This window comes from Papio anubis, chromosome 5 (assembly GCF_008728515.1).
Source record: "Papio anubis isolate 15944 chromosome 5, Panubis1.0, whole genome shotgun sequence".
NCBI lineage: Eukaryota > Metazoa > Chordata > Mammalia > Primates > Cercopithecidae > Papio > Papio anubis.
Window position 1 is genome coordinate 39,490,124 of NC_044980.1, and position 24,157 is coordinate 39,514,280.

The 24,157-nt window shown below is 41.3% G+C and overlaps 1 protein-coding gene across 2 annotated transcripts; it reads left to right on the forward strand.

Annotated features, from left to right (window-relative positions):
* Nucleotides 1-2,592: 2,592 nt before the first annotated feature.
* PTGER4 (prostaglandin E receptor 4) lies at nt 2,593-16,426 on the forward strand. Of its 2 annotated transcripts, XM_021939330.2 has the most exons (4): nt 3,043-3,157; nt 3,630-4,545; nt 8,061-8,152; nt 14,463-14,672. In XM_021939330.2, exons 2-4 carry the CDS (start codon nt 3,673-3,675, stop codon nt 14,554-14,556), a joined length of 1,059 nt encoding a protein of 352 aa, XP_021795022.1. In that variant the 5' UTR covers nt 3,043-3,157; nt 3,630-3,672; the 3' UTR covers nt 14,557-14,672. The 2 variants fall into 2 exon arrangements, with proteins under 2 accessions (XP_003899657.1, XP_021795022.1); XM_003899608.5 differs by lacking the exon at nt 8,061-8,152 and having other exon boundaries at nt 2,593-3,157; nt 14,463-16,426.
* Nucleotides 16,427-24,157: the final 7,731 nt, after the last annotated feature.

A 24,157-nucleotide genomic window follows, 5' to 3' on the forward strand; every position in this document is an offset into this window, starting at 1 on the left:
TCTGTCCCATATTTCCTTTGATCCAAGGAAAACTAAAAGTGATTACTAGCTCCCAAGCAGCCTTTGTTTACAAATGGGTTCCCACCTGAATATGTTTACTCAAAAAAGTAGTCAAATAATTAGCTAGAACAGAGCAATCAAACTGATCAGACAATTCCTGAGTAGGTCAAACCTTCAGAGCTATTTAACGACAGTTTTAAAGAACTGAACTGGGGTCTTCCAGCATAGAGAAGCAGGGATTGTGGCAGAAACTGCGAGGGAGAATTTTAAAAGTGCTTAGAATAAAAATCTTTTCATTGAAAAAAAATGACAAGAATTGCCCACATAATTATGGCAATTCTTCCTTTCCTTTTGCAATGCAAATTCCTGGCAGAGTGTGAGAGAAACTGAATTCTACTGTCCTAGTTTTTCAAACTAAGAAAATAAAATAATTTGTTACCGAAACTTTCAACTTCTACTTTTGAAAGCTACATTTAAGTTTTAAGAATCACATAACAAAAGAGACTACAGATAAACCTCATTACAATTTTTTAGTATTGAGTATTAGGTTATTTACTTTTCTTCTTCCTAAAGCTACTGTAGAAAGAAAATTAAAAGGACTAGTAAGAAGAATAGCTCAATTGATAACAAGTCTGGTTTGTCAATGACATGCTAATACCTGTAACAGTTATTAATTATCTCAGCAGCGTCTGTTTTTATATGTAATATATTCTTCATCATACTTAAATTAATAAATAGCAACCAATTGTTGTCTCTTTTACAAGCTTCATATGGAAAGAAAACTGAAAAAAATATATTTGTATTAGCAGAAAGTGAGTATAAGGAACTTCCCAGCCTCCCCTCCATATATTTACTGACAAGCAACTGACATGAGTGATAGCAAAGCAATGTGGTTAGTGAGGAACGGCGCAGAGTGTGCAGTTTCCTTTTCTCTAATGTTGATTTGTTTTCTGTGCTGACACAGTCCTAGAGGTTACTGTTCAAAGGAAGCATCAACAATAGAAGTAGTTAGAGTGCTGATTAAAGAAGATTCTAAGAAAATGACCAATGGCCATCAATCCTTTTAATACTGGCTAACAAATATGTATTTTTCCTTCTGATATTATTAATAGTATAAACAGAATAATTCTATTTTAATATATCCATATAGTGCCTTATGCAAGTAAATATGATTCTGGATATTTTATGACCTGTATTTACTTGAAATCGGAAAGCCCTCTTAGTTTCTCCTATTACCCATGTGTTGCTGAGACCAACTGAAGAACCAGTTAGGAGGTTTGTTCATTCAAGAAATAACATTTAAGAAATGGGTACCTGCTTATCATATAAAAGAATCCAGTTATGTACTTACCCTGTGAGGAGACATATGTTAAAATGCTTGTACACTGCAGATGGGAAGAGGTTTTTCCAGGAATTTAAATTGTGCAATAGGGCCACACAATCTTACTTTAAAAAAAAAAAAATGGTAAAGGGGTTTTAATTACACCATGAAGTTTTACAAATTTTTAACTTTTTAGTTCTAGTTTTAGAAAACAGAGTAGAAGGAGTACAGAGAAAAACTTCACCATTAGACAAGTCAAACTAATTGTAAGGGCCGCGCAAACAGGCTTTTCCAAGAATTAATCATGAGGTGGTGCTTGGAGAATTCCTTTACCCCAGTGACTTTCAAACCCCCTTCTCACCCTCCACTAGTCTTTCAAAGGATTTATGGTGAATGGGGTCCAACGAGTATAACACGGCCGAAGGCATGAAGTTCACTCTACCCTTTCAGGGCGGAGAAGTTCCCCGGAAAGAGAATGGAGAAAAAGATCGCAGTTAGGCAGTCCTTCCAACCCCACCAAGGCTCCACCTCTCGAAAGCTGCAAGGTTCTGCCACCTGCGCCGGGAGAGGCTGCAGTCACTGTCTCCTCCTCTTTTTTTTTTTTTTTTTTTTCCCTTTTTCGCCTGGGGTGCCCTACCAAGCGCAGCCCGCAGCCCGGTCACTGCCAAATTACTCCAACTCCTTTTATGGTGAGAGGATGGATTCTTCGTTATTTCCCCGCCCAACCTGGTACCCACTCACCCACCTACCACGTCCGCTGGGCGCACCCAAGTCTAACCCAGGGGCGCACGCGCTAGCGCACACAGACACCCCATTTCTCCTCCTTTCTCGGTCAACCCTAGGTAGAATGCTAAAGCAACTGCCCTCTCTTCCACGACCTAGATGTTGCGGCCCGCGGGCAGGAGGTTCAAGAAATAGTCCACTCCAAGCGGCAGGCAGCAAGGCGGAAAGGGTCGCTGGTTTCAGTAGTAGCCCCACTGGAAGCAGAGTACAGGAGCGGCTAAGCGGTTGCCGGGGAAAGCACCGGGGCTTCCCAGGGTCTCCTCCCGGCTCCCACTCCGCAGCTCAGAGGGCGGGAAAACCACGGCAGCCGCCCCGCCCCACGCAGCCCAGCCCCGCCCCAGCCCGAACACCGCCCCCCGCCGGGCTCCCCAGCGGCGCCCAGGGAGGACGCGCTCCGCCCCCTTCCAATCCGGCCAATGGGCGTCCGGGCAGCGCACGGTTTGCCTCCGCCTCCGCCAGGGAAACTTGGAGGAGGAGAAAAGTTTGTGCAGAGGGTGGAAAGGCGAGAGCGGAGCTCCAAGCCCGGCAGCCCGAGAGGAAGATGAACAGCCCCAGGCCAGAGCCTCGGGCAGAGTGGACCCCGAGCCGCCCCCAGGTAGCCAGGAGCGGCCTCAGCGGCAGCCGCAAACTCCGGTAGCCGCCCGTGCTGCCCGTGGCTGGGGCGGAGGGCGGCCAGAACTGGGGACCGAGGCTCCGCGCCACCTGCGCGCGTGGCCTCACACCTGAACGCTGTCCTCCAGCGGACGAGACCGGCGGGCACTGCGAAGCTGGGACTCGTCTTTGAAGGAAAAAAAAATATAGCGAACAAGAAATCCAGCACCATTCTTCACTGACCCATCCAGCTGCCCCTCTTGTTTCCCAAGTTTTTGAAAGCTGGCAACTCTGACCTCAGTGTCCAAAAATCGGCAGCCACTGAGACCGGCTCTGAGAAGCCGAAGGTTTGGCAATTTCCAGACTTAGCGGGACAAGGTGAAAGCAGGTTGGAGGCGGGCCAGGACATCTGAGAGCTGACCCTGGGGGCTCGCGAGGCTGCCGCCGCTGCTGCTGCTACAGGTGAGATGGCGTTGGGCTGGCGTTGGGGTCAACGGGTAGCGAACGCGGAGATGCGGCGCTCGCCGAAGAGAGCCAAGAAGGGAAGAGTGCGCTCTCCAAATTGCTTTTGTAACTTGTTTTCAGTGAGAATTTCATTGACTCAGAATCTATCGGGAATAGCAATAGGGAGCTACTTTTCCCTTGAGATGGCTCTTATTCATCTTGGCAATGGAGTGAGTTGGGTTGAGGGGAGGAAGAGGAATGGGAGAAGCAGTTTATAAATATTAATGTCAGCAAGAGTGTGCTGCTGGCAGGACGTATCAGGAGCCTAGAGATTTTGATGGCCGCAGTTGGTAAGTGGCTACAATCCAGAAAGTAGGATCGAGTTGCTCCCCTTGGCTTATCAGTGTATCGTTTCTTGGGCGCGGGTCTAACACCTTACAAGTGGTAATTTCCGCTCACGGCAGCTTTGTCTCTCTTCTACCATCCCCAGACCCAGCCTTGCACTCCAAGGCTGCGCACCGCCAGCCACTATCATGTCCACTCCCGGGGTCAATGCGTCCACCTCCTTGAGCCCCGACCGGCTGAACAGCCCAGTGACCATCCCGGCGGTGATGTTCATCTTCGGGGTGGTGGGCAACCTGGTGGCCATCGTGGTGCTGTGCAAGTCGCGCAAGGAGCAGAAGGAGACAACCTTCTACACGCTGGTATGTGGGCTGGCTGTCACCGACCTGTTGGGCACTTTGCTGGTGAGCCCGGTGACCATCGCCACGTACATGAAGGGCCAATGGCCCGGGGGCCAGCCGCTGTGCGAGTACAGCACCTTCATTCTGCTCTTCTTCAGCCTGTCCGGCCTTAGCATCATCTGCGCCATGAGTGTCGAGCGCTACCTGGCCATCAACCACGCCTATTTCTACAGCCACTACGTGGACAAGCGGTTGGCGGGCCTCACGCTCTTTGCAGTCTATGCGTCCAACGTGCTCTTCTGCGCGCTGCCCAACATGGGCCTCGGTAGCTCGCGGCTGCAGTACCCAGACACCTGGTGCTTCATCGACTGGACCACCAACGTGACGGCGCACGCTGCCTACTCCTACATGTACGCCGGCTTCAGCTCCTTCCTCATTCTCGCCACCGTCCTCTGTAACGTGCTTGTGTGCGGCGCGCTGCTCCGCATGCACCGCCAGTTCATGCGCCGCACCTCGCTGGGCACCGAGCAGCACCATGCGGCCGCGACGGCCGTGACCTCGGTTGTCTCCCGGGGCCACCCCGCCGCCTCCCCAGGCTTGCCGCGCCTCAGCGACTTTCGCCGCCGCCGGAGTTTCCGCCGCATCGCGGGCGCCGAGATCCAGATGGTCATCTTACTCATTGCCACCTCCCTGGTGGTGCTCATCTGCTCCATCCCGCTCGTGGTGAGTGACCAGGGCTGGGGCCCCACCCGGCCCTTTTCTCGCATCCACCTCCCTCCTCCGTTCCCCGCTCCCCGCTTTCCCTCTCAGTCTTTGGCAGTGAACGTGTCTCCTTTAGGTCGGGGCTGGGATTCCCACACTTTCTCAGAGCGGGCCCAACCCTCTTTGAAGTCCCAGTCCTAATGAGCTTTAGCAGGTGCTTTGCCCCCACATCCCCCAGTTTATGTTCCCGAAAGCCTGGGTTTTTTTCTCTACCGGGACAGCCCTTACCCCTTGCTGCCTGACATTGGCCGAGTCTTCCAAGAAAACCCCCCACCCCCTCTGTTAGATGTGGAGGGGAACCTGCTGTAGTGTAACTTAGCCCACTCCTCCGTACTGTGAACTGTGAACTGCAGAACCTGAAACGTCAGGGATGGTGATCTGTTCGTTGTAAACCATTTCTAAGGAAAGTGGGGTTTTTGGTGTTTTGATTTATGCAAGTTTTTTTGACTTTTTCCCCCCGGTGGATTGCGTAGAATTTTAAAGCTAGAAGAGATATCAAGAGGTGTTTTAGTCTAACTCCCTCACTTCACTGAGGGAGTGAATGATATGCTGAAAATCATCCAGCCAAACCTACAGAGTCAAGCTAGGCTCCCTGCTCTACCATGGTGTGCCCTGGGAGGGCAGCTTAAAGCACACAAATTCTAATTCATACACGGGGCAGGGTCCAGACTCAGTGTCTTTCATTCTGTGTAGGCCAGGAAAGCAAAGTTTCTCAGGGTGACTAATTATGGAAAAGCTGGTATACATGGGGTATGGGATTTGAATTCTCTACAACTGTGCAAGAAACGGTACCATTTTAGAGAAACCGAGATTTAGAGATGGCTGTCTTGTTTCTTCAAGCCAAAGCTCTACAGCTTGTAATGGACCTTTGGCCCGTCTGAGGCCAGACCCAGCTCATGTGTTATTACATCACGTCTCCCTCCTAGAACATTTCTCATTTTGGCCTTTGTAAAGCGTGGGTTGGAGTTTTGGTACACTTCATTTTTAGTTCATCTTTTAAGAATTGCCTTTGGATTAACTTTTAAAATATGGTAAACAGAAAGGCTCAAACCCTACCTAGTTCTTTACTTTGCCTCTGACTAAAATGGAATGCACCAGAAGCAGATGGGCAGAAGAATGCAATACTTTATCTAGAGTTTCTCTTGAAAGCAACTAGTTATGAGTTCTTCCATCTTCCAAAACCCCGCATTCCTGGAAATTCTAAACTACCAACTCAAAAAGAGATAACTGCTTTTTCTTATGCTTATTGGGAACAAGAGAAAATAAAATGTAATGGGCTATTATTCCTTCCTTTTCCTTATTAATACTGTCCAGGGATCTTTGGTGTAGAAATATTACATCTCTGATAAAAGTGACTGTAAATGGAAGGAACTTAGAGGGGGCTGAGAGCCAGAATACAGTAGCTTCTTACCAATTTGTATAAACAGTAATAAATATAATTGGCCATAAGCGCCTTTAAGCCATTCCAGGACCCAATATAATTTACAGAGTTAAGTCACACTTGAGCCACATAAATACATTTTACTGTCTGTAATGGCAACCTAGAATAAAGTGAGATTTTGGACAAAAACAACTCCGCTCCTGATGGGGCCCCTGTTCCTGGGCCTCTGCCTTGTGTTGTACAGAACAGTAAATGACAAAGTGAATGGTTGTTATTCTCAGAACATCCACTTAAAGGGACAGAGGAATTAGAGCTAGAAGGTTAGCAACATGCACATACTTTATATGTGTTTTGGTTGGAAGTAAGCCTGTAAAGCTATGGATTTCTGCACAGCCACAGATGAATTATTTTCTTCTAGAAAGACATACAAGGCTTAATTCACCTCGTGGGCTGAAGTGGTAGACCTGGACCTAAGATTCAGGGCCCTTACACAAAGCCTTAAAATTATTTGAGGACCTAGAGGCGAGAAATTATAGGAGCTGTATTTGTGGTTTGCAGATTAACCACATTTTAACTAACAAGAAATACTGTCCACCTGTATAATGTTAGTAACATGATGTAAATTTTAAGTAATCTTAACCTGAAAATTGAAACTAGCTCAATTAAGAGGTAATCCCATTAGTCAAGTATTTATGTAGCTTTGTGAGAAATAAGGAATCCTACAAATAGCAGTGGCATCAGTTTGTCACCCTTAGTTTTGGGTACTAAAATCTAATTTCAAAATCGGTTTATAAATCAGTGATAAATGATGGGTTCATTATACTACCCCCCCACCCCCCCACAATTCAGCAATTACTGAACTAATCGAAAACCCTTCTGCAAATACAGTTTTCCTTGGCTTCCTTTTACAACTTTCTTTTTTCATGTTTTCATATTCATATTATAAATTAAGATTAAAGCTCAGAACTCTCTGATATTGAAAGCAGATGAGCCTATCTTCAGTTCCAAAGAAACTAATGAAGCATCTAATTGTATCAAATCAAGTGGTTGCTAATCCCATTTAGGGAAAATCAAAGCGTTGGAATTATTTTAAATGCTTTGGAAAGGCCAACAAAGCAAATATAGCTTACTTGGAATTTCAGAAAGCTTGATATAATACATAAGGAAAACAAGCAGCCATTGAAAAGCAGCCAAGGTTTTGCCTCTTGGACACCAGGGAAGAAAGAACTACAGCTCTTAGAGGGGGTTGGTATTGAGTTTAGTATAAAAAATAAAATTTAATTTGCTAGCCAAAATATACATGTTTCATAAATAGAGCTAAGATTGGAGTGGAAATTTGAGAAAGGTTGGGAAATTAGTTGTGGATATAAGGAACTGTGCTGAACCTTCAGAATTCTTTGAACTGGGTCACAATGAATGATCAGAGAAGGTGTAAGTATGATCTACAAGGAACATCACATGACAAGATGTAAGGGGTAGGTGGTTCTTGTCATTTTGTCCTTTCTTCTATTTATAACCAGTCTCAGGGTTTTTTTAAATATAGGAGAATTTTGGAAGTGAGAACTTCCAAAATTTTGTGAGAACAAGAAGTGGGAGTCTACATTTCAGATAAACAAAAAAGATTGCATTCTTTAGAAATATGCAAGCAAGACAGCCCCTTAAGGTCCTGGTGCTAAATGCTGTAGCTAGATGAATTTCTAGTGCCTAATTTTTCAGTTACTAATGAATATTAAGGTGATTATTATAATCAAATATTTTGCCTCAGGGCTAAACAGTTATTATAGGGTTTGGAAGGGCATTTTCCCCCATACACAAGCAACCCAAAACTGTATTTATTGCTTACTTGTTTCTTTTATTTTTTAACTCTGAAGTAACAAATATTTATCTCAGCTAGGGGCAGAATGGCTAATTTGATTAATCTTCTGCCTTGGTGAAGTAAAACTTAGATTCTTAGGAAAATACTTCCTGTGAGTGTTTATTTGGTTCCTTACTGTAAACTCGTCGTCTCTATAAAGCTTTCACCAGCATTTGATCAGCAAAAGTTTATAAGGACAGATGAAAACTTTGTAAATAGATATACTTTTGTTTACTGTAGGCAAACTGGAAGTGGAGTCATAAAACAACTGATGGGATGTCAGATGAGTGTGAAGCATATCTACACATACAAGAGAAATGCCATACATTTGGGTATGACTACAACAGAATCTAAAAGACTGGATTTGTTCAAATAAATTTGGCTAAGTTTAAAAAATGGCAATGCCCAGAAGCAAGTTTTAAGTCATAACATGAAATTGTAGACCCAGTAGTAGTAACTTAAAGACTATTGAGTTCCATAAAAGTAAGTTATTTCCACATCTGGCATTTCATTTGAATCTTGAAAAGCTCTAAGGAGAAAGTAGGGCTGACCAGTATTTTCACTCTCTCTACACCTCAGTTTTCCCAGCTGCAAATGAAGAATTTATATCATTCTGCAACTTACAGGGTAGCTATAGGTGAGTCCTCATCTAATGCTCATTTCACCATGCTTTGCTGACCTGTCAATTTGTTTGTATTGAATATCTCCTAACAAGTTTTTTTTTTTTTTCTCAGCGCTGAAGTGATTCTTGTAGTCTCCTATTAGAACATTCAATGTGAGAGCTTAAAAAACAAAACAAAACAAAACAAAAAAGAAACATTCAGTGTAGAGGTTGGCCTATAAAGCCTGTAGAGATTTAACTTGCCTTCTACAAATGACCAGTTAGTGGCCTAGAAGGAACAAGAACCAAGCTCTCCTGCACACCACCCAGTCAAGAATGCTTTCCACTATTCTTTACTTGAAAAAAAAGAAAGTGATAAGAACTTCTAGTAACAGCTGTGTCAATTTTGGACTCTTCACAAGGCAGTGAGATAACTGAGCACATACAGATAATTCCTTTTATGTGCTTGGAACAGAACAAGTAGCACACACATTCAAATCCAGCTACAGATCTTGTCACTTATTGGAAAGCATTACTACTGTTTTGACAGTCGATTACTAAATCTGTCTAATCAAGAGTTCAACATTCTTTCTTCAACATTCCCTGCAAACAGATTATTAAGTAGGAAGTACATGTTTTTGATGTCATATTATTAACTGTATCCCAAAGCTACCTCTAAGCTACAGTTTTCAAATTATTGATATATTCCACACTGGGCAAGCTTCCACATATGGGTTCAAAAAACGTAATGAGAGCCAACATACCTGTTCTATGATAGGCGCTGCGCTGTGCTAAGCACTTTGATCATTTGTACCTATGTTATAAGGAGTGGAGCCAGGATTTGAACAGAGGCTTGTTTGCTTCCAAAGCTTAGGCATCTATCTCTATAGCATATAGCCTCCTTACAGCTTTCTTGTCACCACGTCTTCTTCTGAACTGATTGCATTTTCTGCAAGTTATGTTCCACTGCTCCTGAACCCTAATCTCTAATCATCCTAAAAAGGTGTGAATAACATAATTTTTAAAATGTAGCTTGGTGTGTTGGCATGTGCCTGTTTCCCAGCTACTTGGAAGGTTGAGGCTAGAGGATTGCTTGAGTCCAGGAGGTTGAGGCTGCAATGACCATGTTTGTATCACAGCACTCCAGCCTGGGTGACACAGTGAGACTCTTTCTAAAATAAAATAATTTAGAATACTGTAATATGCCAATATGAACAACAAACCACATGTACACATTAGCAGCTACTAAGAAAAATACTTAAAATTGGAAGAAAGGAGATATGTCATTAGTATTCAGTGAGTTTTTTTTGTTTTTGTTTTTGTTTTGAGACAGAGTTTCCCTCTTGTTGCCCAGGCTGGAGTGCAATGGCACAATCTCAGCTCACCACAACTTCCGCCTCCCGGGTTCAAGCGATTCTCCTGCCTCAGCCTTCCAAGTAGCTGGGATTATAGGCATGCGCCACCATGCTCGGCTAATTTTGTATTTTTAGTAGAGACAGGGTTTCTCCATGTTGGTCAGGCTGGTCTCAAACTCCCGATGTCAGGTGATCCGCCTGCCTCGGCCTCCCAAAGTGCTGGGATTACAGGCGTGAGCCATCGCGCCCGGCCGTATTCAGTGAGTTTTTTTAATGATTTTTTTCCGTCCTGACTCAGAGGTTTTTTATCAGCAACACACTCCTCCAACACTGAAAACTGCCTGAACTTGTTTAGTCGTGTAACATATAGGGCCTGTTAGACAAGAATTCCGAAAAGTGCTTTCACCCGCTCACAAGACATTGAAGCACTACTCCAGATGTTCCCATCTCAACTGCGGTTGTCCCTGCCCTCTTGGAAACAGCAAGTCAAGTAGCCCCTTTAAAGTGAAGCAGAGGTTGCTATATGTTTTCAAACATTGCAAGATGCGTGGAGTTTTTGTTGGTTTTGTCTTTTTTCTTTCCCTACTTGAAGTAAGTCTCAACTGAGATATGTTGCAAAGTAAAACTCATATTGATTCTTTCCAATTTGACCAACTTTTGAGGATGTTTTTACCCAAATTTGAACTTTTGCTCTTTAAACTCATACTTTTGCTACCCTGTGAATTCTCCTTTATTGAAAAGACATTGAATGACCAGGTTCAGTGGCCTGGACTAATTGTAAACTTTTCCTCCCCCATTTCCATAATTTTAATATACTTTTAATATAGCCTCCTTTCATTCCCTCCTATGCTAGTCAAAATCCATTGCTGCTGTAGATGAGATGAGGCACAGAAATGATTCTTTCCTTGCCTCTCATCACCTTTGATTATGACAACCTATTATTGTTTTACAACATTCCGACCTTTCTAAAAGGCCACAGAAATTTTAAAATGCTAACTCCTAATATACTTCTTTGAATGGCTACAAATTCCATTTTAACTGTTCAAAAATTTTCTTCCTTTCAGTAGTAGCCATGTTTCCTTTGAGGTTGTCGCAGGAGAAGCAACCAGCAATAAAACATTTTCAGTGTCAAAAATCTCAGAAACGTCAGGTTGAGACTTAACCAAAATTCTGTTCTGCGAGTCTCGGAGATGGCTTTACACAGTGCTTATTAGGGAGGGAGGATCAGAAACTCTCGAGTGAAGCAACACTGCCACCTGGAGGCTGGAAGGCTCAAGTTCACATAAACCCGGCCGTAGGTCTTTTCCAGAGACCACACACAGGACTTGATACTAACAGATTTAAATCCATCATTTCTTCTACCCTTAGGAACATAGTACGTGATGTGAATAAAACGTAGACCTCATGCTTTTTACCAATAACTCCATTGTCAAGAAATAATGATTAAACAGAAAGCCAGACTGGTAGAACAGAAAAGGCAACATGGAGGTCCAGACCAGATTGCCACCAACAGGGCGGGGGACATCCTAAGTTCCTCAAAAGCTCTGGGTCTCAGTAACAAATACCTCATCTGAGAAAAGGCCTGTACAGTTGAGGGAACTGCTGAGTTTCCAGACATAGCTGAAGACCACAAAGTTTATGGAAGCAAGAAACCAAGATGCTTTATTTTACTAGTAAAATATTTTTTATTTTTTTTATTTTATTATTTTTATTTTACTACTAGTAAAGATTTTTTTTAAATCAAGTATGCTTTGCCTTGTTACTATCATTTATCCCAGCATAGTTTCTAAAAATATTTTAAGAGGCGATATTACATACTGATGTTCATTCCAGTTCGTTCTTGATTTAGCTGTCTTCCAAATATCAAGATATTAATTTCATCTTGGCTAGAGGCTTTGACTATTTTATTCTCTGAGATTTACAGGCCCATAATCCCATATCCAAAATATTTAGGGGCAGATGAGTTTCAGAATTTAGAATTTCTTGGCTTTTAGAGAAGTAATCAATAATATATTGCAAAATATGTAATATCCTCATCAGAATTGGAACAGTACTCCTGGACCAGAACATAGGAATATTCACTCTAAGTGGAATAAATTGAACTAAATGGCTTCACAGTCTGTTCAGTTCAGTTTTTGCTGCCAAAATAAGTTTAGGTCAGATTTTGCAATAAGTGTAAGTTCTCAAAACAACAACAAATGAAATGAACAAAAATCTTTTGATAGAGGATCAGAGACCTATAGCTAATTAAGATCTAAATTCCAGTTAAGGAAGAAATAGAAATGCAGTTCTACCTTACTGATCCAGTATTGTTCTGGAATAAATTTAATATAAGTTTAATTTTGCAGGTTAATGAAATGTATTTCTTCAAATATTTTAAACTTCCTTCTTTTATCCAAATTGTTGAAAATCTTTCTGAAATATCCCGACCCAAATATTGTTACATCTAGTAAGTGCCAAAAGAACGCATGCAAATGGTCAATGAATCGCCTTTTCCATTGTGAACTGACACCAGCCTCAACTAAACTATCCCTGTTCTAGGTGATTCATGTACCATGAGTCATTCATTGTTATGCTGTATGTAGTAAGGCAGCAATGTCCTCAAGTCTTGTTAGAGATATTTGCCCCTAGTTAAATGGCTCCAGCTATGCTTTTGTGAGTTCTTCTTGCTCCTTTTTGTGGTTTTTATGTATCTTCCTTGACTGTGAGACTCAACCTCTTCTCCCTAACCTAAAATAATTACTAAAGGCAAGAAATAATTAGTAAATAATTACTAAAGATAGATGGCAATTCTTTTTATTTCTATACTACTATTTCTATTTCTATGTGAATTACTCCTACTATTTCTATATGAATTGCAGATGAGATTTTTATATAAATGATCCCAGTGGAATTAGAAGTAATATCTAGGCAAAAAAAAAAAATCATAATACTTTAAGAGTGAATTTGAGGCTGAGCATGGTGGCTCACTCCTGTAATCTTAGCACTTTGGGAGACTGCGGCGGGCAGATCACTTGAGCTCAAGAGTTCGAGACTAGCCTGGGCAACATAGAAAGCCCTCATCTCTACAAAAATAATAAGTTAGCCGGGCACGGTGGCACACACCTGTAGTCCTGGCTACTCAGGAGGCTACGGCAGGAGGATTGCTGGAGCCTAGGAGCTCAAGGCTGCAGTGAGCAATGATTATACCACTGCACTCCAGCCTGGGTGACAAAGTGAGACCCGGTCTCAAAAAATATATATACATGTACATTTAACAAATGCATTTTCCTCTAAGGAATAAAATGATCATGTAAGTTTACACAAATTCATGCTCCATTCGCTGAATCATTTGAAGTTCCCAGATGTTGACATATCATTTCATTCTTCCATGACTTTGCACATGGAGCTACCTCTATTTGAAATGTGATGTCCTTCCTTCTAAATTTAGCAAATTCCTACTCATCCATCGTGATTACTATAACTGGGGAACAGAGTCATAGAGAAAATGAAAACTATTCTGTGGTCATTCTGGGTGACAGGAGATCCTGCTGTTGGTGTAAAACTTTTCAGCATATTCTTTCTAGACTAAAATAAAAGAATCTAGCCTTATTCTGATGATTAGATGGTTAATTGACTTATAAAATGAGTTCCCTTTAAATTATGTAAAATGACAGCTGGAATAAGATAAATCAGTAGCTTTTGGGGGAAAAAATTACTTCATTAGAGTTACAAAAACTTAAAAGCACTCGCAGAAATGAAGTTAATAAAATGTTTCTCAAGAACACTTTATACATATGTGACCTGCACTCACATTGCATTTTTGTATACTGTCTTTGCTCTAGGGAAGATAATCATAAGATAGTTACAAAAATATTAAAGCCATACTAACTCAGAACATATTAATTGCATTTTTCCAGTGACTGGTTTTTCTTTTTCTTTTTTCTTTCTTTTTTTTTGAAACAGATTCTAGATCTGTGGCCTTGGCTGGAGTGCAGTGGCGCCATCTCAGCTCACTGCAACCTCTGCCCCCCCGGGTTCAAGCGATTCTCCTGCCTCAGCCTCCTGAGTAGCTGGGATTATAGGCATGTGCCACCACACCTGGCTAATTTTTGTTTTGTTTTTATTTTTTTGAGATGGAGTCTCACTCTGTTGCCAGGCTGGAGTGCAGTGGCATGATCTCAGCTCACTACAACCTCCGCCTCCTGGGTTCAAACGATTCTCCTGCCTCAGCCTCCTAAGTAGCTGGGACTACAGGCACATGCCACCATACCCAGCTAAATTTTATGGTTTTAGTAGAGATCGAGTTTCACCATGTTGGCCAGGATGGTCTCAATCTCTTGACCTTGTGATCCGCCCACCTCAGCCTACCAAAATGCCGGGATTACAGGCGTGAGCCACCGCACCCAGCCTAATGTTTGTATTTTTAGTAGAGATGGGGTTTCGCCATGTTGGAAAAGTTGGTCTGGAACTGCTGACCTCAAGTGATTCACCCACCTTGGCCTCCCAAAGTGCTGGGATTACAGGTGTGAGCCACCATACCCAGCCCATGACTGGTTTTTCTGAGGCTTGTTATGTAGCTTCCTCTTTTCCTGGAATTTGAGAAATGAAGGCAGGTTCTTAATATTGCTAAGGTAGACATAGCATTTATATGTTTTCCCAGTTGATGAATGATGAAATCTAAATGTGCGGATCTCACTTATGCAGGTGCGAGTATTCGTCAACCAGTTATATCAGCCAAGTTTGGAGCGAGAAGTCAGTAAAAATCCAGATTTGCAGGCCATCCGAATTGCTTCTGTGAACCCCATCCTAGACCCCTGGATATATATCCTCCTGAGAAAGACAGTGCTCAGTAAAGCAATAGAGAAGATCAAATGCCTCTTCTGCCGCATTGGCGGATCCCGCAGAGAGCGCTCCGGACAGCACTGCTCGGACAGTCGAAGGACATCTTCTGCCATGTCGGGCCACTCTCGCTCCTTCTTCTCCCGGGAGCTGAAGGAGATCAGCAGTACATCTCAGACCCTCCTGCCAGACCTCTCACTGCCTGACCTCAGTGAAAATGGCCTTGGAGGCAGGAATTTGCTTCCAGGTGTTCCTGGCATGGGCCTGGCCCAGAAAGACACCACCTCGCTGAGGACTTTGCGAATATCAGAGACCTCAGACTCTTCACAGGGTCAGGACTCAGAGAGTGTCTTACTGGTGGATGAGGTTGGTGGGAGCGGCAGGGCTGGGCCTGCCCCTAAGGGGAGCTCCCTGCAAGTCACATTTCCCAGTGAAACACTGAACTTATCAGAAAAATGTATATAATAGGTAAGGAAAGAAATACAGTACTGTTTCTGGACCCTTATACAATCCTGTGCAATAGACACATACATGTCACATTTAGCTGTGCTCAGAAGGGCTATCATCATCCTACAACTCACGTTAGAGAACATCCTGGCTTTTGAGCACTTTGCAGACAATCGAGTTGACTCACATGGGTCCTGAGGCCTGCAGCACGTCGGTTAATACCCCACTATGACAGAGGATTGTGGTCACAACTTGATGGCTGGGAAGACCTACTATCAGTTTTTCTACTGGATAGGAGGATGGCAGAAGTTTGGCTGCTTTCCTAACATCCAGAGCTTCGTCGTATTTGGCACACAGCAGAGGCCCAGATATTAGAAAGGCTCTATTCCAGTAAACTATGAGGACTGCCTTATGGATGATTTAAGTGTCTCACTAAAGCATGAAATGTGAATTTTTATTGTTGTACATATGATTTAAGGTATTTAAAGTATTTTCTTCTCTGTGAGAAGGTTTATTGTTAATACAAGGTATAATAAAATTATCGCAAGCCCTCTCCTTCCAGTATAACCAGCTGAAGTTGCAGATGTTAGATATTTTTCATAAACAAGTTCTAGTCAAAGTTGAAAATTCATAGTAAGATTGATATCTATAAAATAGATATAAATTTTTAGGAGAAAGAGTTTAGTATTATCAAAGGGATAAAGAAAAAAATACTATTTAAGATGTGAAAATTACAGTCCAAAATGTTATTCTTTCCAGGCTATGTATAAAATACATAGTGAAAATTGTTTAGTGATATTACATTTATTTATCCAGAAAACTGTGATTTCAGGAGAACCTAACATGCTGGTAAATGTTTTCAACTTTTTCCCTCACTAATTGGTACTTTTTAAAACATAACATAAATTTTTTAAAGTCTTTAATAAATAACCCATAATTAAAGTGTATAATAGAAAAAATTTTAAAAATCTAAGCAGCTTATTGTTTCTCTGAAAGTGTGTGTAGTTTTACTTTCCTAAGGAATTACCAAGAACATCCTTTAAAATTTTAAAGGATGGCAAGTTGCATCAGAAAGAGCTTTATTTTGAGATGTAAAGATTCCCAAATGTGGTTACATTAGCCATTCATATATATCAGAAGTGCAGATTTGGGGCACTTAATGGTCACCTTGTAACAGTTTTGTGTAACTCCCAGTGATGCTGTACACATATTTGAAGGATCTTTCTCAAAGAAATATTAAGCATGTTTTGTTGCTCAAAGTGTTTTTGTGAATTGCTTGGTTGTAATTAAATTCTGAGCCTGATATTGATATGATTTTAAGAAGCAGTTGTACCAAGTGAAATTATTTTGGAGATTATAATAAATATACACATTCGATCTGAGTTGCATATCCTCAATTTGGGAAAACTTGTGGGGTGGGGGTTTGTTGTTTCAGGTCATCATCTATATCCTTTTATATATTTTTTTTAAATTTATTGGGAAATAATTTTAAAGAAATGTTGCAAGAAAAGTACAAAGCCTTGGATACACTTAGTAGAGAATGACACTTTACTCAAAGCCTCCAGTTTGTATGGGTGATGGATTGAGACAGTATTATGCCTAGCTTGCGACATATAAAGGACTCAAATAATTATTACTAAAATTAGCATATTTTACATTTTGCAGTTTTTTTTAACTGCCATTTTATTTATTTATTTATTTATTTTTGAGACAGAGTCTTGCTCTGTCAGCCAGACTGGAGTGCATTGGCACAATCTCAGCTCACTGCAACCTCCACCTCCCGGGTTCAAGCAATTCTCATGCCTCAGCCTCTTGACTAGCTGGGATTACAGGCGTGCAGCACCATGCCCGGCTAAATTTTGTATTTTTAGGAGAGACATGTCATGCCATGTTCGCCATGGTTGGTCTCAAACTCCTGGCTTCCAGCAGCCTGCCCACCTCAGCCTCCCAAAATGCTAGGATTGCAGGCAAGAGCCACCATGTCCGGCCCTTTTTACATTTTTAAATGCAAATTTTGTTCATTTTTTGAGTGAGTTATGTATCTGCATTTGTCAGCTAAGGCTGCCATAAAATACTACAGATGGGTGGCTTACACAACAGAAACTTATTTTCTCACAGTTGTGGAGGGTGAAAGTCCAAGACCAAGGTGTCAGCAGAGTTGGTTTCTCTTGAGCCCCCTCTCCTTGGCTTGCAGATGGCTCCCTTCTTTCTGTGTCCTCAGATAGCCGTTTCTCCAGGTGAGCACATCCCTGATGCCTCTCTCCTTATAAGGACACCAGTCATACTGGATTAGGGCCCCACCCTTATGACCTCATTTAACCTTAATTCGTCCCTTAAAGGCCCTCTCTCCAAATATAGTCACAATGGGGGTTAGGGCTTCAACAAATGATTTTTGGGGGGCAAGTGTCTTTTTCATTGTTGAGCCTGATTTATTCTTAAACTAGCAACCAAGAAAAATGAATTTCGGCACTGCTCCATCATCTATTCCATATTTATTTATAAAATTTAACAGCTATGCAATGCAAAGATTATTTTTTATTTCTTGCTATGGGACACTTGTTCCAGACCATTTAGAGAACTTCGAATTTTCTACACAGGAAAGTTCTGATTGTTTATCGGCTACTATTAAATCCTAACATCTCAAAAGGATATAACAGACAAGAAGGTAATTTTAACACCATATTGTAATCTTTGAGACAATCTAACCAATTAAATCAAGTATGTTAGAAAAGATAGATTTGCAGGACTATTAAAATGGTACTTTAGGCCAGGTGCAGGGGCTCACACCTGCAGTCCCAACACTTTGGGAGGCCAAGGCAAGTGGATCACTTGAGGTCAAGAGTTCAAGACCAGGATGGCCAACATGGTGAAACTCTGTCTCTCTTAAAAATACAAAAATCGGCTGAGCGTGGTGGCTCACGCCTGTAATCCCAGCACTTTGGGAGGCTGAGGCAGGCAGATCACGAGGTCAGGAGTTCAAGACCAGCCTGGCCAATATAATGAAACCCCATCTCCACTAAAAATATAAAAATTAGCCAGGCATGATGGTGGGCGCCTTGTAGTCCAGCTACTTGGGAGGCTGAGGCAAGAGAATCGTTTAAACCCTGGAAGCAGGGGTTGCAGTGAGCCAAGATTGCACAACTGCACTCTAGCCTGGGTGATACAGTGAGACTCTGTCTCAAAAAAAAGAAAAATACAAAAATTAACCAGGCATGGTGGCATGCAGCCAGCTACTCAGGAGGCTGAGGCAGGAGAATCACTTGAACCCAGAATCACTTGAGCCAGTATCGGCCTCTGCACTCCAGCCTGGGCGACGGAATGAGACTCCATCTGAAAAAAAGAAAAAAATGGTACTTTGTGCAGCCATAAAAAAGAAAGAAATCATGTCCATGTCCTTTGAACCAACACGAATGAAGGTGAAGACCATTGTCCTAAGTGAACTAACTCAGAAACAGAGAAGCAAACACTGCATGTTCTCACTTATAAATACACTTATACAATGGGTACACATGGTCATAAACATGGAACTAATAGATGCTGGGGACTCCAAAAGTGGGGAGGTGGGGGAGAGCAAGGGGTGAAGAATAACCTACTGGGTACTATGTTCACTATTTGGGTATTGGGTACACTTGAAGCCCAATCCCCACCAGTATGCAATATACCCATTTAACAAACACACACACATACCCCCCGAATCTAAAATAAAATGATAAAATAAAAAATAAAATGGTACTTCGACCAAGGGACCACAGAATCAAGAGTTCTTTCCCAAACCATAGCTAGTCCTCTCCACAAGTTTTCCCTTAGGGGCAATAAATACAAAAGGGACATGGAAAAATCAAGGCACAGTAATATTTACTGTTAGTTATCCACATGGCCTCAAATGTTAATGCAGAAAAATTTCCGTTACACAAATATTCATTTTTCCTAAACTACTTGTACTAGTCTCAGAACAAACCATGCTTGCTTTCTTCCAATACTGGCCCACCTCATGCCCTTCCCCCATTACATCCAAGCCTGAATCTAAGATGCTGCAATTATGATCTCAAGATTGTCATCCAGACACATGAAAAATGGAACCAGAAAAAACAAGACACTTACAACAAGAGAGAACATTTGGTCCCATTGCTTACTGTGGGGTTTCTCTGGGCTACAGCTGGTGCTTTAACTCCAAACTGGAAGTACCCTGGCAGAAAGGAAGAGAGAAAGAGAGCTGGGCCTTTGGTCCTTCTATCAACATCTCTACCATTCAATCATTTATCCATTCCCTTTACCTTGCCAGGCCATCCACCCCATTTCCCACCATGGAAGAGAAGGACAGAAGAGAACACCAGTCATAACTTTTTCCTAAGAACTTTTAACCACAGCAACTCCACACACTAAAATCTGAATAATTAGGTAAGTATTTCTCTTTCTTGAGAAGGGTGAAACGGGATTTAATACAAAGGAGGAGAAAAAGAATTCCAAGAACAATGAACGAGAACCCAACGCAACAGCTCTGCAATAGGCAGAGCACAGTGAAACCAGACTGAGGCAGGAGGGAAGGCTCTCTGATATCCCCACGGTAGAAAGAAAGGAAAGAAAGAAAAGAAAGTAAAGGAAGGAAAGAAAGAAAGGAAGGCCAGGCACAGAGGCTCACCCCTGTAATCCCAGCACTTTGGGAGGCCAAGGCAGGTGGATCACCTGAGTTCGGGAGTTCAAGACCAGCCTGACCAACATGGAGAAACCCTGTCTCTACTAAAAATACAAAATTAGCCAAACGTGGTGGCGCATGCCTGTAATCCCAGCTACTTGGGAGGCTGAGGCAGGAGAATTGCTTGAACCCCGGAGGCGGAGGTTGCAGGGTGAGCCGAGATCGCACCATTGCACTCTAGCCTGGGCAGAGAGTAAAATTCTGTCTCAAAACAAAACAAAACAAACAAACAAAAAAGAAAAAGAAGGAAAATTAATAGATTATTTGATGTTTGGCAAAATTGAGGGTAGCATTATAGTTCTATTAGAAAAATTAGTAATATATATACATAGGAAACTAATGAATTAAAAAAGGCAATTATTGACTCCATGAAAAACAAACAGAGGTGGAAGAAAGGTAAAATAAACATAATATACAAAGTGAACTAAATTATGTGTAATGATTATACTCATATCAAATAATGAATATACGGTCAGGTACAGCGGCTCACACCTGTAATCCTAAAGCTTTGGGAGGATGAGACAGGATTGCTTGCACAAACTCCTCTTGGGCAGCCATAAAAAAGAATGAAATCATGTCCTCTGCAGCAGCACAAATGGAACTAGAGACCATTGTCCTAAGTGAACTAACTCAGAAACAGAAAACCAAATACCACATGGTCTCACTTGCGGAGTTCAAGACCAGTCTGGGCAACACAGTGAGAGATACTGTCTACAAAAAAAAAAAAAAGAAAAAAAAGAAAAATTATCCAGGCATGGTGGCACGTGCTTGTTGTAGTCCTAGCTACTCGGGAGACTGAGGCAGGTAGATCTATTGAGCCATGAATTTGAGGTTACAGTGAGCTAAGATGGTACCACTGGACTCCAGCCTGGGCAACAGACCAAGACTCTGTCTCTAAAATGTAATAATAATAATAATCATCATCATCATAAATGTAGATTGAAACCTAAATTATAATTATACTGAGAATTAAGAAAGAAGTAGTAAATATAAGACAGCTAAGTTATACTCATCTATAGTACAATGTCAGTACTTAATGTCCTAAATTTTTTAAAATTAAGAAATAGCAGTGAAACTACAATAATACACCCTTATACTCCAATCGTATTTGCAAAATAAGTAAAGTATGAAAATACCAAGTATGCTTCAAAAAATATACTGTTCTTGGGAGTATAAAACTGATACAACCACTTTGAAAAATGAATTTAGTATTATCTGCTAAAGTCCAGGATGTATATGCCATCAATGAAAACAGTAACTGCAGAGATTGAAACATATCAATTATGTCTCAATGCATTACTTTATAATGATACAACAAAACAAAACACCTCATTGGTCACCTTTGGAGGATTCTAGGGAGCCAACTAATTATTTTGAAAAGTGGTAAGAAGACAAAGAACAAAGTCTTTATTATATAAACAGCCTTTACTCTGTAGTCTTTCCAGCATAAGAAAATAGTCGATGAGGGAAAGTTTTTCTTTAAAGTTTACTAGTACCAAAAGAGTAACAGAATTCTCACCAGTTTGTAGCCACTAATGAAATAATGGATCTAGACAATCATAGTCAATGGCTGCTGACATTACAAAGAGAAACAGATGGCAAGAAATATTTAACTTCTAGTGATGTACCCACAGCCACCCATGATGTATTCTTGCCAAAAAAACTGAATGAATCTGATCAAACCACTAGATCTAAGTCCAATGAAGAGGAAATATAGGAACAGAAAAAACTGTAATGACACCAGGTACAATGCCATAGGCAAAACAGAAAACGTGGAAAATTCTAAAGACAAATGAGCCAGTTCCTTTAAAGATGAGCTGGAAAAAAAAAAGAGGAAGGGTAAGTCATAGATTATAAAGGATGAAAAGACATAGCAATAGATGCAATGAATGGACTTTTTTGGATCCTGATTTAATCAAACTACACTATCAAATGTGATATAATTAATAATATTTACACAATAGCTATTTTTAAAACTGAATTTGTAATTAAAAACTTTACCCCCCAAAAAAACCGTAAGCCTAAGTGATTTTATTTGTGAGTTCTTTTAAACATTACAGAAAGACATGACACCAAATCTACAGAAACTATATTGAAAAGAGTAAGTGAAAATACTTCTCAACATTTTTTATGAGGTCAACATATCATGACTTGAAACCCAGACAAAGATATTACAAGAAAAGGAAACTATGGGCCAATATCCCTCATGAACACAGACACAAAAATCCTTCATAAAATGTTAACAAATGGAATCAAGCAATATCTAAAACGGATAATCATCATGAGTAAGGAGGGTTTAATCCCAGAAATACAGTTGATTTAACATCTGAAAAATAAATGTAACTTACCATACAAAGAGAATAAAAGAGAAATATTATCTCATAGATGCGGGAACTACAATTAACAAAATTCAACACCCATTCATAATAAACAAGTGTTCACAGATTAGTAAGGGAATTTTCTCAATTTAATTTAAAAAAAGTATAAAAATCTACATCAATCTTCACACTTCATGGTGAAAGACTAAAAAGTTGTAAATAAAGTTTATTCTCACAGTTTGTGTGTACTGAAAGTTCTAGCAAGTGCAATAAGGCAAGAGAAAGATATAAAAGACACACAGTTTGGAAAGGAAGAAGGAAAACTGTCTTTATTCATAAAGACATGTTATGTATGTAGAACATCCCCAGGAATCTATAAAAGAGCTAATGTAACTAATAAATGAATTCATCAAGGCTATAGATTACAAGGTCAATATACACAAATCAACTGTATTTCTATGTAATAGTTATCAAAATTGGAAGATGAAAATTTAAAAATTCTTATAATTGCATCAAAAATGTGAAACATTTAGGGATAAACTTAAAACATGGGTAAGACTGAGTCATTGAAAACTAAAAAGCAGGTCCACCAGGCGCAGGTCTCCAGCCACCCCCTGCCCAGAGCTATCAAGCCAGTACTAACTCGGCAACTCCCTGAACAGAGCCTCCAGGGGCAGCTGAAAGCCTCTCTGCTACTGCCTCTGCAGTGAAACTGCCCTTGCCACCCTTGGACTAACAAAGGAGCAAAGACCCTAAGTTCCTTATCCATACCTCCAACAAGGTGCAGTCGACCCAAGGAGAGGAGGCCAGTCCATCTCCCATGGGTTGCACACACCCCCATGGCTCGTCACCAGACAGGGAACCCCTGGCTTGGACTGACTGCACTGAGTGATTCCTGACCTGCATTTCTCTGGAGTGGAGCCCTCAGGAGTCAAGCAAACGACCCTTGGCCACAACCCCTAATAAGATATCTTCCTCTGCTGCCTCTATGATGGGGAAGGAACATAAACACTGAGATTGCCCCAGAGCTGCAGTAGGCAGCCCATGAGTACCAAGTTGTGAACTATAACCAGCTCTCAAGGGGTAGAGGAACCCACACTTTCAGAGCACTGAAAGGGAACATGACTGCAACTGTGAGGAACCATAGGGGAGCCATACAACTGAGCAAGAATCTACACACTGACCAACAAGCCTAAGTGTCACCTGCTGGATCACACCCCAAAACTTCAACACCAAAAATACCTCACTAACATACCCTGACTCTGAAACCAGAGAAAAGAAGTCAATTTCAAATAAAGACCCTACATAAAGCCTCAGCCCAGTGAAAACATCCAGAAAAGAAGCCTATTGACTGTACTCAATCTACACTGCAGTTAAAGAAACATCCACATGCAGAGATGAGAAAGAACCAATGCAAGAACTCCAGTAACTCCAACAGCCAGGGTGTCCTCCGAATGACTCCACCAGTTCTCCAACAAGAGTTCTTAACCAGGTTGAACTGGCTGAAATGATAGAAATAGAATTCAGAATATGGATAAGAACAAAGAATATCAAGATTCAATAGGATGGCAAAACCAAATCCAAGGAAAATAAGAATCACAATAAAGTGATAAAGGAGCTGAAGGACAAAGTAGCTGGTATCAAAAAGAACCTAACAGGTCTGACAGAGCTGAATAACACAATACAAGAATTTCACAATACAATCACAAGTATTAACAGCAGAATAAACCAAACTGAGGAAAGAATCTCAGAACTTGAAGACTGGTTCTCTGAAATAAGACAATCAAACAAAAATAAAGAAAAAAGAATATAAAGGAATGAACAAAACCTCTGAGAAGTATGGGATTATGTAAAGGGGCCAAATCTACGAATCACTGGCATTCCTGACAGGGAGGAGGGAGAAAGCAAACAAATTATAAAATATATTTCAGGATATCATCTATCAACTTTCTCAATTTTGTAGGGGGGCCAACAGCCAAATTCAGGAAATACAGAGAACTCTGTAAGATTCTGCACAAGAAGATCATCCCCAAGACACATAATCCTCAGATTTTCCAAGGTTGAAATGAAAGAAAGAATGTTAAAGGCAGACAGAGAGACAG